This window comes from Neurospora crassa, linkage group I (genome assembly GCF_000182925.2).
Source record: "Neurospora crassa OR74A linkage group I, whole genome shotgun sequence".
Lineage (NCBI taxonomy): Eukaryota > Fungi > Ascomycota > Sordariomycetes > Sordariales > Sordariaceae > Neurospora > Neurospora crassa.
Window position 1 is genome coordinate 8,841,242 of NC_026501.1, and position 15,752 is coordinate 8,856,993.

The following is a 15,752-nucleotide window of genomic DNA, read 5'->3' on the forward strand; positions in this document are numbered from 1 at the left end:
TAGAACGGATTTCTTCTTCAGTATTCAGTTCCATTCTGGCCATCCGGGCAGTTGCGAAAGTAGGTAGGTAGTTCACCGCTCTAAGCACCCCTTTCGAAGTCTTTTTTTTTTTTTTTCTTCTCATTTTCATGTGCCAATGTCACAAGAGAAATACTGCTAGCATGTAGACTGCCATACAAAGTTCATTTTGCACGTCTCACGCACATCTCACGGATTTTAAAATGCAACAATACACAGCAGATTGATTAGTGAACCAATTCGTCAGGGTTTTTGCGTTTTTTTTTTTGGATTTTTCAAGACGATGGATGTTGCTAATGCTAAACTTCTTTGATTAACCGTATACTTTCAAAGAATTGCCCCATCTAGACAGTATGTTGTTATTGAGTAACTGTAGGAGAAAGAGGATGTGTTGTGGATGATAATGATGATGACGATGATGATGATGATGATGATGATGATGATGACAACGACGAGAAATGAGCGCGCGGCTAGCTAGCATGCATGCGTACAAGCGAGCCAGCGATTTAGTGAGTGAGTGGGTAAACGAGCGATTTCAAGATATAACACAGTAATTGTTTCTCGCTAAACTAGAATCATACAAAAATGCGAGAAAAAGGGGGTATCCGTTGTGATAAAACAGAAACAAAAAAAAGAAGTCAACTGTAAAACGAGTCGGTGTTGTATACAAAAAGTGGGTTGTATGAGTGATCGTACGAGTTTGCTTGATGCCAACTGCTTAATAATGTGGCATGAAAACTGTCGTGTCGGTCATCGCTTTGTACGGATCCGAACAGACGGAAAGTTCCCAAAACCCCGTTCCCGTGTATTGGGGGGCAATGTTTGTTTGGTGGCCAATGACGGCCGAAGTGCGTGAATAGTTCCTGTCGTTCGTTCGACTGCCTAGTCGAATGATTGTGAGGCTGCAGGTTGAATGTTCATGTCGGGTTTCGTTATGAGCTGCCGATAATTGAGACGACGATCCAGAGGAGAGCTGGTGCTGGGGTTCGATGAACCTCGGTATCCAATTCCGCCATATCGCGTTTCAAAGTGCAGGCGTGAGTCGAAGACGGGGAGTAACGGCAACACTCGATCCAGTTTCCCAGTTGTTACTTTCTCCCCTTGCTCACTTTCTCGGTAGTGGTGGTGGTGGTTTTCGCCGTCAATTTCCTTCCCATCAACCAGTCCAGACTTGATGCAGCGAATATTGTGGATATGGCGAAAATTCTGGTGCAGGTGAGGGTGATGGCGATGGGTGCCCGGACATATGCTTTGCCTTCTTGCGACTTTGCGGCGGTACACTGGAACGCACACGGGTGCGCTTGTTGAGACGCGGCTTGGTGAGCTCCTGGTGACGACGATGTTCCCTCCTGTGCCCTGGGTTAGTTTCATTTTACGCATTGAACCAAAAATTGGACTCCAAACATACACAGTCTTCTTTAATTGCTCCTCATCAAACGCGGCTTGTACCTTGGTGAGCACGGGTGCACTGTCGTTCTCGGGGGTCGCTTGTCTCTTCTCGAGAACAGTTGCAAGCCAATTGCGCGTCTGGCTGGGTTGAACGGGTTGACTGGATAGAGACATGGATCGCTCTCCAATCTTGGGTGGTTCGACCTTTGGCATTTCCATTTCAACCTTGCTCGTCTCCTCCTCCGTAACCGGTTCAATTTCGGTCACCACTGGTCGGCTGTCGTCGATTTTGGGGAACTCATCGACAATTTCGGGTAGGGCTGCTTCGGACAAAACGCTGAGGGCGGGCGAACCTGGACCAGAACCTGGACATGGAATGTAGTCGACATATGCTTCCTCCCGCACCATGTACAGATCGGAACTCAGCGGAACTGCGACATGTTCGTACCGCTCCGGCGTCTTCACAAATGCATCCAAAACAGAAAGCGAGCCCAGGCTCCATAGAAGTTCTCCGGAAAGAGGCGCCCTGGAATCGGAGGAATCATTGCTGTGACAGATGCCGTGGAACTGAAATGGTTCTCGTGAAACAGCAGGGCTTAATGGCGGCGTCGAATCGGATAGCGGTCGTTGTATCCAGATGGAGGAGAAGTTTTGTGTGACACTGATGTCCGTCGTGTCAATGTCTGCAGCCATGTGGCCCAAGGTCGGACACACGTGTTTTACTGACCTTTCATCGTCATGCTCGGTGGGGTTGAACTCGTCGAACAGACTCGGCTCACCGTCGTAGGCGTCGTAGAAGAGGTCGAGGCTGTGGCGAAGGACAAGGCCGCAATACCTAAAGTCGAGCATGTTGAGGGCCTCCATTGTGGAGTGAGGCAGCAGGCTCTCGGCGGGAAGCTTGTTGAAGCGTGTGAGGATGATACTTGTAAGGCTGATTGATGCCAGGGGACTAGGGTCGAGAGGGACGGGAGGGAGTCGGTTGGTTTTGTTGGAAAGAGAAACAAAGATGGAGCTTGGATGGAGACCAGATGGTGGACACCCAAGATGGAAGGGTTGGGGATGGCAATCCTCTAGTAAGGAGGCCCTGACTCCACAGCCATCAATGAGCCGGGCAGCGAGGGGATCCAATGCTGGGCGACTGGACGAGGATGGAAGCGTTCCTTACTAGTAGTGTAGTCTAGTGTACTGTAGCTGCTAGTAGTTCCAGCGCATTCTCGGCTCTCTTTCCCCAGACCCGGATCAGCTTTATTTCGCAAGCGGAGCGTTGGCTGATCACCGGGAAGTGAGAAGACGCCAGCGCTAGGGAAGGCTTGGATTGGTGTCCGGTGCTAGCGGGGCAGTGTGAAATTTAGCGGCCCCAAGACGCTTGACCCAAGAGTGCGGAACTGGAACCACCTTGGTCGTGCTGCCGAGCAATGCAGACAAGTGGATGATGGAGACGGCGGGCGAATGGGATGGATGCCAGGTGTTTTGTTAACAAAAGGCATGTATTGCCCGTGTGTGGTAGGTCGGGGCAGCGACCCGATTCCCCGGGATAACCTAGGGACCCGGAGGTGTGTCGGTGTCTGTGAGACAGCGGCCGACGGGCTGCTGCTGCTGCTGCTGCTGCTACTGGCGACCCGGACAGAGAGACACCCGCTGAAGGGAGAGATGGAACTAATTGGAGGATTGGGACTACAAGGGCCGATGAATTAACGATTGGGCCACGAGTGGGCCACGAGTGGGGGGGACAGTTAAACAGCAATTCGAAGGGGGGGCAAGAAGGCATGCAAAAGAGATATGTAAGGTATGCAAAGCGTCGGGTCGGTGCGAAGAAAAAGACCCAAGGGCGGACTGCTGGTGGGATAAAGTCGACTCGGATGTGTTTGGTAGTGGTAGGAGTAGTATAGCTGTACTGTACTGGCAAAACCGGCACTGCGCACACTGGCTTGACTGGTTACCTAGGCCTGGATACTGCCAGACAGCCAGATACTACCACCTCACGGCGTCAGACAGTCGGACCAAGTGGGAGAGGGGAAGGATTGGGAATTGCGGATTAGAAACAGAGGAATGGATGAAGCCATCCGGGCTATGCTCCCTTTTCTCGACTGCTTTGGCCCTGTTCCCCGCGGCGCGCACGCAACACAACAGAAGAGATTCCCAAAGGAGGCAGTCGAGCGAAGCGGCGGAAAGTTGCCCAAACCCGAAGCGTGCGAATTGCGTCCATACGAATGGGCAGGTGCCGAGATATTAAGGTTGGTACCAAGCAACAGGAACCTCAAAACGACCGGTCTGGATGAAGACCTCCTGTTGACCTGCTGCTGCTTTGCGCCCAGTGTTTCACCACCGGCTGAGGGTACTGTGGCTCGTACTGGCTGGAACTGGCCGGCTCAAGACTGAGGAGAGAAGAAACGACACTACAACCTTCCTTCCATCTTCCAGCAGAGACGGAGGGGCCATCGGGGTTTGCGGTGCTTTTCTGAGTGGTGTTGGATGGCTCACGGCGTCGCGAACGATACTGTGTCAGACGTCTGTTGTTCACAGAAATGTGACAAAAATAAAAGTGAGAGGAGATGAGACCTAGGCACAATTAGGCAAAGAGGCCAGGGGCGACCCCGGGGTGCCAGGTAGCTTGGCCAGCAACGGCCCCAAACGGGTAAGGTGTATGTACCAGGGGCATTCCTACATTCTGATTGGTCAGCCTCTCGCCTGTCTCCAAGACCGCCGTGACGTGAGGAAAATCACCCCAGCCCGGCACGGCAACGACGGCACCGTCCGCGGTGCGCTTCCCTTCCAAACGACAGGGCAAGGGAGGCACCGAGAGCAGGGAGGAGGCATCATGAATGCTGAGAAGCTCTTTCTGAGGGGCCCGGATTTTCGGAATTATAGGTAGGGTGTAACACACACCACAACACACTCGACAGGGACTCAAAAGGCCCTGGAGGTGCTCAAAGGGCACTCAATACAGTGCAGTTTCGGCCCGGAGCCCTGGAAAGATAAAAGACACAAGTCAGGACAAAAGAATCATTCAAAGGCCCGGTTCCGACTTCGGGTCTGTCCCATTGTCGGTTTTTGTTTTTCTTTTTTTCTCCTTTCTTTTTTCTTGTTTCTTTTTTCTTCTTCTCGATCTTGTAGGGGGGGGAGGGAACATATTACAAGGAGGAGCAAGACATTTCATTTCTTCCGGCTGTCATTTCCACTTGTTTCGTCCTTTCCACAAGACCGGCGTGGAAACGGCAAGCAAGCACTGCAGGCACGGGCAGGCGGAGACATGTGCCTGCCACTCTCAGTTGGGCAGTTTGGGCGCTGGAAAGGCAGGCGACGCAGGGCGCTGCGGTCCCGGCAGCAAAAGCACTTGCCCCCGGACCATTCTGATTGACAGGCTGACAGGCGCCAGGAATGAAGACAAGGGCATTGACACAGCTTTTTATTGCCAGGCATTTCCACGTCGCTAGGTGACTACACACAAATCATCAAACTGAACATTCAGCGACAAAGCAAAACCGACACACTACATAATAGTAGGTAGTCATTCGCAAAATTGCTACACCTCAGACACGGCCAGGAGCCTAGGACCCTCTGGAGCACACGGGGCGGCGGCGACTGGAAGCGCTCCCCAAAAGGTGAAGTATTGGAAAAATAGAAAAAAAAGAAAGAGATGAGGGCAGACTCCGAGGGGGAGGTTCGAAGGCTATGGGGGGGATTAAAAATGGTCTGAAGGGGTCATTTCTGTTGGCGTTAGTCGTCGCAGGTGGTCGGACCATTATGACGCACTTTGCAGGAGTTCGCAGTCGATCTAGCGCACAAAGAGGATGAGCTCCGGCACCAGAGCTCTTCTCAAAAGCCGTTGGAACTTGGACGGCCGGGGGTCTTTCGCGGGTTCGGGAGAGGGAGGGCGCCGACGACTCGGATTTCTTCCTACTGTTTCCACTGTGGACGCTGCACCTTGTGCATATTGGAAGGCTCCATCCAAACCTCCTTCCCCGCGGCGGCGGAACAAACTCACGACCTTCCGCGCCGTCTAGCGTGCCAACTCATGTGCCCACACTGGGGCCCGGGGGTAATGGACAAGGGGGGTTATAGTCAGTAGACAGGGGTACTACCTAGTGTCGCCAAGTCGAACATTGGCTTCTTTTTGTGGAAGCGCCTGCCACTTTTGGGACTAACCTTTTTACGACATGGCTTGATCCGCAGCGCATCTTTGCTTCCTCCTTCCCTTAGTCCCCTTGGGCAAATCAACGAATGGAAGTCCTCGATCCCTCGATACTCGATAGAAAGCAAGATCACCATCATCACTATCCACCACGGCACCACACGTGCGGAACAATCCCAGGAGTGCGGCAATCGTCGTATCTTGGCCTGAATGCCTGTGTTAGTTACTTACGGCTAGTAGGACATGGAGGACGATGGAGAATTGGAAAAGACAAGACTAGATGGGACCCCCACCCCAATTTGTGCAAATTTGCGAGATAGGTATTCACATCACAAAATCCCGGGCGGGCAAGTGCCACATGAGTTCTTAAGGTGTACAACAGCACAGAGCAGCAGGAGCAGCACACCGCAGCACAGACACTCTCTCGAAAACGGAAAGAATGTTACGTGACGTTACATCCGATTTGCACCTATCAGTGAAGTGACCAGGGCATCTGATAATGCATTACCGTTCATGCAACCCAACGCCAACCCCGAAACGACGACGACGAGGAGGAGGAGGAGGAGGTCCCAAGCAGGGAGGGTAAGCGCTTCTCAAACACTGACACACAATGGAAACCACCCAACGCACCTGGAAAATCTCTCCACATCCTAATGGCTCCATAAGGGTACGGCTCCCGAACAGAAATACTCTTCTTCACCATCATCATCACCACGATCCTCCGACCTCGACTCACTACTTGATCCCAATCCCAGACAGACAGACACACAGAAAAGATTCAACAACAACATGTCCGGCTCGTCTTCGTCCACCATCTCTCTCATCTCCCCCCCGCCAAGGCCTAGACTTGACCTCATGATCCGCCGACGCCATGCCATGATGATGGATGCAAGGAGACGGTGCTCCACGCATGGTCTGTTCGGCTAATTCCATAACCGTTTACTCCGGCACACCGTCACGGCCCTAGAAAAGACCAAGAATCCTCCAACCTGCCTGTCCAGACACGGATAGTGCTTTGTTCCTGGTCTCCCACGCCTTCGACATGACGCCGACTCGCGCTTGTTTAGTCCAAGGTGATCAAGCCAAGCCAAGCCTTGTCATGCCTCCATCGGCCGAGGTTGGACCGTTCACAATCGTCTTCAAAATCATACCGTCGTTCCAGCATCATCCGAGGCATCCATATATCGATCCTGCTGGTTCTTTTCATCACCAAGACTATGCTCGAACCAGACCCCAGGGACGGAAACTTCAAAATCATACCGTCGTTCCAGCATCATCCGAGGCATCCATATATCGATCCTGCTGGTTCTTTTCATCACCAAGACTATGCTCGAACCAGACCCCAGGGACGGAAACTTACTTTGCCGGTTTGCTTTCTTCTTATCATCACGTCGGCAATGTCAATAACGTAGCGTTTCTCTGCAGTTGTTGATTACTATAGCAGGGTAAGTTTGTTAGAATGAGACCTCACCACCCATTTGCATCATATACACTGTCTAGTATGAGACCTTACCATCACTTTTTATGCATATTGGGACATTAGTATCACTTGTTCACCTTGCATAAGAGGGTCATTTGGAGTGGAAGAAAGCTACAAAGTGTCTTGTTTCGATGATGTGTCTGGCACTCCTAGCTAACTCCCTTTTCCCAAATTGCTAAAACACTTTCCCCCCCCCCCCCCCCCCCCCCCCCCCAATCGATTTCCGTCCAAAATTCCTCCGTCGGCACCCAGTTGGCCTTGAACCCCAACACTGCACCTCACATACCTATCTCAATCGCCCTACTCTTGGACCCTTGTTGTAGTGTATCATTCGCTTGTCGGCGCTGAAGCCGTCGGTAAGTGGCGTTCGGTCCTGTCCTTCCGATTGATTTTTTTGTTTCAGCGCCCACTTCCCGTTCGTGAGGTTCGTTGGTTGGAATCCGAGATTGTCTTTTTTTTTTTTTTTTTTTTTTTTTTTTTTTTTTTTTCATTTTCTTTCTTTTTCTTCTCTTCAGAAGCACTCCTCTTCCTCGAGCTCGACAATGTAGGTCAATGGGCGAGTGCTAGCCCGCCAGTTGAGGAACCACCGGAGCTCGCGTGCGTCCAGGGGCCTGTATTCCGGCCCATCCAGGCGGAAGTACCACCTGTCATCGCTGCCCCGAACGTATTCGGCGTAGTAGGAGATTTCATCGCCTGGGCACCGAATATGTTCCATGACGAACCACCTAGGGGGCATCTCCTCCGCCTTGAACCACTTTTCATCTGGTTGGTCCGAATTGATGACGGCCTCAGCGACCTCCGCGATGGAATCTTCGTTGATGTCGTTCGTGATGACCTCAGTTGTGCTTTTGCTGTGTTGATCCTCTAGTTTGGGCTCGGACTCTGGCTTCAGGGCCTCTGGCTCGTCCCAGGGGACCCAAGGGAGCGGGAGCTCCTCCTCCACGTTGACCTCAGGCAAGATCTCCGGCTCATCGTCCCATGGAACCCATGGGAGTGGGAGCTCTTCTTCTTGAGTCTGAACCTCATTGCGCATGGTTTTCTAACCCATGGTGGCAATCGGCTCTTGCTCGTTTTGAAGTTTGGCTGCTTCGTGTAGGGCAATTTGATGTAGTTTAGCCGGTAGTGAGGCAACATCCCCGACAATGAAGGCGATAAGCTCCTCGTATTCCCGCCAATTGAGCTCATCAAGTGAGCCGTCGTCATTCAAAAAGAACCAATTCCCGCAGCTCATCTTGGCGTAGCTGGCACCACCAGGACGCTTCAGAACGGCTACTATCTCTGAGTCGTCTGAATCGTGGGTGTAGTCGTAGGGAGTGCTCATGTCTTCCGAGCCGCTGGGGGAAGTGACTTTGTTGCTGTCGTTGGAAGAAGTGGATCTGTCGCTTGCCGGACTCCGATGGCGCGGGGGAGAAGGCGAAGGGGTTTCGTCTCTAAGAAGTTTCCGGTCATATTCAATGTCATCGCCGGGTTGGGCGATGGGATCGAAATTGATGGCCGTGGCCTTTTTGGCGGAAAGAGCGACGGTAAACCCAGCCATCGCCTGGTACTCGGTGATGTTGTCTGGGCTGGAGTAAACCGTTGTGGGAGAGGCAGGTTCTGTGGCGGTTGTCCTGCTGCCGTTGGTGTCTTCAGAAGTGTTGGTCCTATGGAAAGTTAGTGAGGCCCTTTAAGTGAAGTTGAGTTGGCGAGGGTAACTTACTCGTTGGACACTTTCCGAATGTGATGGGGAGTCTCCTGATCGGGAGAGCTGAAGATATTTTTGCGGATTTGAATGCCGCTCGGAGTCTGCAAAAGCTTGCCCTCGGGAGTCCGGAAGGGAAGGCCGACCGTGGTGTGCGAAACCGGAGAGTGGTCCGGGGTCTCAATGAGAAAGCCGGATTCGGTGAAGCGGGCCCCAGTTCCCTCGGGAGTTGGCGGAGTCGGAGAGTCGGGCGGGCTGGGTCGAGTATCGACCTCGATTTTCTTTGCCAATGCCACCGCGTCATCCTCGCTGTCCGAGAAGGCCTCCAGATCCTCCTCGTCCCATTGTTGGAATGTCGCTTCGGGGTCTTGGGCCAGAGCGATGGTAGAGGCATGCTCTTGAGAGTCGGAGAAGCACTCCACCTTCTCGAGTTCGTCGCAGAGCCTGTTGACCTTCTTGGCGAAGGCAATGATATCTTCCTCAGATTCCGAGAAGTCTTCTTCATCGGCGAGGCTGTTGAAACTGCTGTCGGCTTCGTGCGAGGAAGAGCGCGGATGCTCGATGTCCTCCTCGTCTTCCTCGATCTCTTCCTCCTCCTCCTCCTCGTAGATGGTCGAAAGTTTGGCGTTGAAGATCGGATTGTGACCTGTTTTGATATCAGCTTTGATCTCTTTATCGTCGGGTCTCGTCTCAACTTACTAGTCTTGCGTGCGGGACGGGCCGCTTTGACGATCTTGTTCATCTGAACAATCGCAGTAGCCTCGGGAGCTGAGGTGATGGCTGGGCTCGGATGAGGCATGTGGGCGAGCCACATTTGGTCTTCCTCGAGATATTCGTGGAGGCTGTGGAAATCAAAGATGTCGAAGGCGAGGCCACCGAAGTAATCGTTGTCGCTGTATGTCGACTTAGTGTCATTGGCGGAGGTCGTGGCAGGAGTGGTGACCTCAGCGAAGTCGGCAGTGGGACGAGCGTGGTGGTGGATTCGGACTTTCTTGTCGACTGGAACGACAAGTTCGGAGGGCTCGTTGTCGATGGCAGCGTCCTTGGTGGAACTAATCGAGGTGGCATTGTTGGGGCCGCTGGAGGTGTCAATGTCTTGATTGTTCAAAGTTGTCTCAAGGGTGTTGATGAGTTCTGAGTTGGTGATGTCGGTTGTAGGAATGGCGGTATCGGCAGTGAGAGTGGCCTGCTGATCGGTGTCGGTGACCTCAGGTGTAGTGGCCTTGAGGGCGATGATGATGAAGAATGCGCTGAAGATAGCGAGGAGAGTGCTGCCAGTGAGTGTGGCGATGACAATCATGCCGATGATGACATTAAAAGTCGTGTCGAAGCTGGCGGAGTCCATGTTGATGGTGATGTCGTTATTCGGGAGGCAGGCGCTGTTGGCGTTGTTGCGCATGTCGGTAGTGTCGACAATGCTGGGGTTGATGATGTGCACGAGTGCGGAAGATCCGGCAGAAGAAGACATGATGTCGAATGAAGATAGTTAGAAAGACGGAGTGGAGTGAGAAGGAAGATGTGTGGAGAGGATGGTGAGAAGAGGTAATCGAGGTAATAGTCGCGCTGTTATGCTTGACTGGTGATAGATAGGGGGAAAATAATGCGGCAGAGCGGCAAGATCTTAGTGATGATCGTAGATGGTTTGAAAGTCGATAGCAAGTTGTCGCGAGACAAGAGAAATCTTTTGCAGAGAGAGAGAGCTGCGTGGCGAAGAAGTTATCGTTGATCGAAGGTAAAGTTAGCGGTAGCGCTGAGATACTCGATGTGAGATGGGGGAGAGAAAAGGATTCAGTTTCCAGTTCTGGCATCAGAAGATGTGCTCTTATACTTCCCCAGGCTGGGCCCGTGCTACTGCGTTGCTGGGTGAGTTCAGGTCTGTTCAGATCAACTGTTCACGGTTTAGTAGTGCAATAACTACATGTTTGTCTTTGAATGTCGCCATTGAGGTGGGCGGAAGGTGGTGGCAGCAAGGTTGGTGATGCTTCTGACAGGCGACTGTTGGTGTTTTGGTTGTCATGAGCAACCCGGCGACAGGGTATTACACCTGATTGGTCGAGACGGGTAGAGCATGACCGGACAAGGGAGGTGGCCCGTGAACAGGCGTGAACAGCTGCTCTTGGGGGACTGGTTAGTAGTGAACAGGGGTGAACATGGTTGAACAGATGTGTAGGCACAGCAACGGGGGAAGGGAATGGAAGAGTGGTTGCTATATCGATTGTTCGGCCAGTATTCGATATGGAACGTCTGGCGACAGGTAGATTTACAGCCGTTACCAGCCAAGCTGATGGTACTCGAGTTTACTGAACAGTCTCCAGAGCCGTGGAAGTCCACAAAGCTCATGGAACTTGGCATTTCCCTGGTGACTGGCTATATTTAACTGTTCGGGTATCAGTTCAGCGACAGCCAGATCTTAAGTTGTCGCCGAGGAAGCCAAGTGGCCCTCGAGTTCACCGATTTGACTCCACAGTCGCTGAAGCTGACTGAAGCTAGAAGCTCATGGTAGATTGGAGCTGAAGATATTGGGGGCTGTTTAGACCAAAGCATCCGAGATAACATGGCTGGCGATAGTCTAATCTGACAGGTGTTGCTGACAAGACTGACGCTGCCTGAGGTCACTGAACAATCCTCACAGTCGTATAAGCTGGTAATTCAACAAAGATGGGCGCTAAAGTTACTGAGGGATGTTCATCCTGGGTCATATGATATTGTCTACCTGGCGACATCCAGATGTGCAGCTGGCAACGACCGAGTTGACGAGGCTAGAGTTCATCTAAAAAAAAAAAAAAAAAAAAAAAAAATCACAGCCGCAATAGCTGGAGGTCGAAGGAAGATTCGTATTACTGAAGACGCTTGCCAGGGGATGTAAGAACTCATGAAGCCCAGAACGATGGATATCGCGTGTCGTTCAGAATGACAGACTGACGTGGAACGTATAGTGCCAAGACATCGCAATGCACTAACGGCGGAGGCCGAACAAGTGTATGGTCATTGTAGAAGACACTCCGCGATAACGTCATCGCACAACAGTTTCGAGCTGATACAACTGGAGTTAGAAGTAGTTTAGAAGCTATAGTTTCCTGTAAGATTTGTTCATAAACTTCATTCTCTAAAGAGGGTGGTAGATAGGGCCACACTCTCGCGGTATGGTGGCACAAGGGCCTTGTTAAGTGCGTTCTGAGAGCGCTTCGCGATCTCGTCGTGTTCTCGTTCTCGATGTTTTCTTTTGACATCACAGCACAATTGATTGTGATTCTCTTTGAGGCTTTGACTGTTTCTACGCGCAATCATGTTGTAAATCAATTGTCCGTCCTGCTTCGCACATTCTCTTCGAAATCGATGTTGGTATGTTCCCGTCGAGAGGTCCGTTAACAATGCGGCGGCGGGGTATTTACCTACGGCCAGTGATTTCAGGGGGACAATGACTGGGTGTTAGCAGAACGGGCCTTTCAAGCGGTTATAGCGGGCCTGCACTAACAGCCTCTTGGTGGGAAGTATTATCCTGTCGTTCTGGAACCGGGCACAGGTGGCACTATGATGCACTATCATGCACTATCGCTATAGCGTGTAATCAAGCACTATAGTGTTAGCGAGATAATAGCCCGAAGACAGCGTGATGCTACAATCGTGGCATGCTGGAAAAGTGGAAGGAGTAGAACGGGCATTTCAGGAGCAATCAATCACGCAAGCAATCATTGCAATCAAACATCCGGACACCTTTCTTCATTAGAAGACACTGTCACAACTCACGATATCGGTCAAGTTTTACCAGTAGCAAGCAATTCATTGCGCTGTTCTCAATGATATCCCGTTGAGTCCCCAATCCTTGTCCTTCCTCCCATCCTCCAAGTCCCGATCATGGTCCATCCTGTGCTTGACCCATCCGTCCTCTCAATTCACCAACACTCGTAAACCTCCTCCACCTCTTCCACTTCCTCAATACTCTCCATCTCCAAACCCCAAGCGTACCACTTATTCATATTCCTCCGCTTACCCAGCACCGCCCTCACCCACGTCTTCGGCTCCCTCTTGGCCTCCATCTCATCAAAAGCAAATTCATCACCGTCTCTCCACCGATTGAACTGATCGAGCTCACGAGCATCCAGCAAGCGAAACATGCCCTCGTACATCCAGTACACTTGCTCATCGTTGCCAATCACGATTTGTCTCTGCCCGTCGGGGTGGTTGAAGAGGCCGATCACGCCCCAATCTTCGTCGAGATCTTCCGGGTCTTTCCAGACAGCGAGGGTGGATTCCCAGGCTGCAAGGGGGTCGGAGGGGTGGTAATCGTCTTCGTCCTCAAAGTCGTCAGCGAGATCGGTGGATGAGAGGAGTTCGATGCCGGTGGTAGCCTGATAGTCGGCAGGTTCGGTGCGATCGATGAGTTTGATGGGTTGGTTGGTGTTCCAATCGTCGTCGTCAAACCAGTCTTGTCCGTTGGAGTCCTAGTCCTCGGGGGTAGTGGCTTGCTTGTCCGACTCCTCATCTTCCACACTCTCAATAATGGCAATTGCGTTGCTGGTCATGATTCCCTCCTCGGCGTCCGCTTGTTGCTTCTTGTCGAAATCATCACGGGTAACGACGGGGGTTTGGCTGGTCCAGTCGATGAACTCCTGGTACTCGGCCTTGGACATTGGGCGGATCTCGTCATCGTCGTCGAGGGCGTACCAGTAGCCGCAACTCATTTGGACATAGCGGCAGTTGAGGTCGAGGCGTTCCATGATGAGAGTGACTTCGAGTTCGGAGTGTGAGAGGTGCGAGTAGTTGTACATGTTGTCGAAGGAGGAGGTGTCGAGAGTGGCGGAAGGCGACTGGCTCTCTACAGCTTGCTTGAGCTCGTTGATGTTTGCCAGTGCGGGATCGTCAAACTTGTTGTTGACTTTGTTGGTGTCGGCGATGGAGTACACCGTTTCGGGCGTATCCGGAGTGGTAGCTCTACTCGCATTACTATCGGTAGTGTTGTCCGTCTCGGTTGAGGAAATGGTACTGCGCATCACGTTAGCAACTCTACTGTGAGTATGAGGCAGGATTTGGTTGGATGACTTACTCATTGGATAACCTGCGATTATGGTGAAGGAAGACGACTTCTGTGTCGACTACCTTCTTGGAGCTGATGTTTTCTGTCTTCTTGTCGGTCAAAAGCTTGATGTCGGAAGCGGTGGCCTTGATGACTGGAGTGCTTTGCTTGGTGACCTCGATGGCTTGCTTCTTGGTCTTGGAGATTGAGTGGCACAGTTCGGGTTGGTTGGCGACCGCATGCACCCATGTCATCTTATCTTCCATCAGAAAGCGCTCGAAGTCATAGCCGATGCTTGAGGCGGAGACGCCCATGTCGTCAACGTCAGCGACGTCGGTGATCTTGGAAGCCATGGAGCTATTGACCTCGACAATGTCGATGATGGGGAGGACATGATGATAGGTATGGCCTTTGGAGTTGTCAACCTCGATGATGTCCGTTTCGGGTAGGACATGCTGATAAATGTGCTTCTCATTCTCCAGCCTGGTGAAAAGCTCCTCACCAGCGATGCGAAAAGTGGCGTTGCGGTTGTCGTTAGTGGTGGTGTCGACATTGTGGATGAGCTTGTCTTGATGAGAGACTTCGACTACTTGAGCAGACTTGTTGTCCGCGATGATCAGAGGCGCGGTAGCTTGAGCGTCGGTCGACTGGGTGGTATCCTTGCGATTATCGACAATATTGGACTCGTGAGTCGTCTTGTTGATGTCAATGGAGGTGATGTCCTTGATGGTGGTATCGATGATAGCGTTCATGCGCCGAGCTTTCGTGATGTTGTCGATCAGGCCGCCTTCCTGACGTGAGTCGATGAGGGAGAGTGTTTGGAATTCTTGAGGAGTGCTGAGGATTTTGGGGATCTGAAAGGCCTCAGTGGAAATGGACACTAAAATGGCATGGTCAGAATTGTCTAGAGACCCGAAGCTGCGACTATTGTGGACGACTTACCATGAGCGACGCTTGATGCGGTAAAGGATGCGATGGCCATTGCCTTGATGTTAGCAATGGTCGGGAACGCGAGGCGTTGGGTCTGCGCCGTGAAGGCGGAGAACCAGAAGGAGAAAGCCATTGCGAAGAAATGAAGATTGAAGTGGCGTATCACGAAGATGATGAAGTAGGCTGATATTGAAAGATGATGAAGGATGTTGAGGCTTCTTTGCTATGGTGCGCAATGATGCATGGGATATCCTTAGGTTTTTGGATGAGGGAGGAAGGATTCTGGTCTAGGATCTGGGGCAGCGAGGGAGATTCTTATAGCCTCCCTGGTGGGAACGTGCTTTTAACTGTCGCTGGCGACTGTCAACAGGTTTGGATGGTTTGTTGACATGGTGATGGTGTTGAGGTTGACATGGCGAACGGATATATGACATCGGATTGGTCGGTTTGGGGATCAGGGGTACGAATAGTGCAGGTGAGGACTGAACAGCACTGAACAACAGCGCAGTGCTACGAATAAAACTTCAGCCCTGTTCGGCTCCAGAACCCATGAACTTCTGTGCGATGCAATTGAGAACTGTTCGCTGTCGGGTTGTTGTAAGATTGGCCCGGCAACCATGCAGATAAGGTGAGTACTGAACAGCGCTGAACAGGTAATCAGTACTGGGGAAGACACTTCACTCCGACGGTGACTGTCGAATCCTCAATCAATGAGGTACTCTGTACCAATATAGAAAGAATATTGCCACCACGTTGGTATGAAAGTTCGCTGTCACCCAGCTTCCAGCTTTCTCACGATCTCACATGCCAAGACATACGCTGACGGGGATGGAAAAACAAGGGCGATGGCAGTATTCACATCGTCGATGACACTCGGCGATAATACCAGCACGCTTTGTTCAGTTGTAGGAAAGATAATGCAAGTAGGTATAAGAAGTACGGAGATAAGGCCTACCAAGTTTTGAGGTCAAGATATGTATTGAGAGGCTGGAAGATGTTACGTCCATGGCATAGGAGGAAGCTGCTTTGCATATGAACGATCATCAAAGACACTACTGGTAGTTTAGCATATTTTGTACACAAGGGTGGAATGATGAAAAGAGCGGTG

At 51.6% G+C, this 15,752-nt stretch overlaps 3 protein-coding genes across 3 annotated transcripts; all 3 read right to left on the bottom strand.

The window, feature by feature from the left end:
- Positions 1-259: 259 nt before the first annotated feature.
- NCU02875 (hypothetical protein) lies at positions 260-3,666 on the bottom strand. Its single transcript, XM_960464.3, has 3 exons — positions 2,135-3,666; positions 1,427-2,068; positions 260-1,367 (listed from the first exon to the last, which is right to left on the bottom strand). The coding sequence occupies exons 1-3, from the start codon at positions 2,269-2,271 to the stop codon at positions 1,175-1,177; spliced, it is 972 nt and encodes a 323-aa protein (XP_965557.3). The 5' UTR covers positions 2,272-3,666; the 3' UTR covers positions 260-1,174.
- Positions 3,667-7,530: 3,864 nt separating this feature from the next.
- Positions 7,531-10,168, bottom strand: NCU02873 (hypothetical protein; the record flags this gene model as incomplete). Its single annotated transcript, XM_958914.3, has 4 exons — positions 7,531-8,058; positions 8,152-8,662; positions 8,719-9,346; positions 9,400-10,168. 4 exons carry the CDS (start codon positions 10,166-10,168, stop codon positions 7,531-7,533), a joined length of 2,436 nt encoding a protein of 811 aa, XP_964007.3.
- Positions 10,169-12,593: 2,425 nt separating this feature from the next.
- On the bottom strand, positions 12,594-14,777 carry NCU02872 (hypothetical protein; the record flags this gene model as incomplete). Its single annotated transcript, XM_958913.3, has 4 exons — positions 12,594-12,988; positions 13,193-13,683; positions 13,745-14,594; positions 14,657-14,777. 4 exons carry the CDS (start codon positions 14,775-14,777, stop codon positions 12,594-12,596), a joined length of 1,857 nt encoding a protein of 618 aa, XP_964006.3.
- Between the last annotated feature and the right edge of the window lie 975 nt (positions 14,778-15,752).

What these genes read in the sequence shown, in the direction of transcription:
- NCU02875 (XM_960464.3), bottom strand. Translation starts at nt 2,271, where the DNA reads ATGGAGGCCCTCAACATGCTCGACTTTAGGTATTGCGGCCTTGTCCTT. An exon ending in ACCGAGCATGACGATGAAAG is followed by an intron (nt 2,069 to 2,134) that starts GTCAGTAAAACA and finishes GACGGACATCAG; the next exon opens with TGTCACACAAAACTTCTCCT. An exon ending in GAGCAATTAAAGAAGACTGT is followed by an intron (nt 1,368 to 1,426) that starts GTATGTTTGGAG and finishes CCCAGGGCACAG; the next exon opens with GAGGGAACATCGTCGTCACC.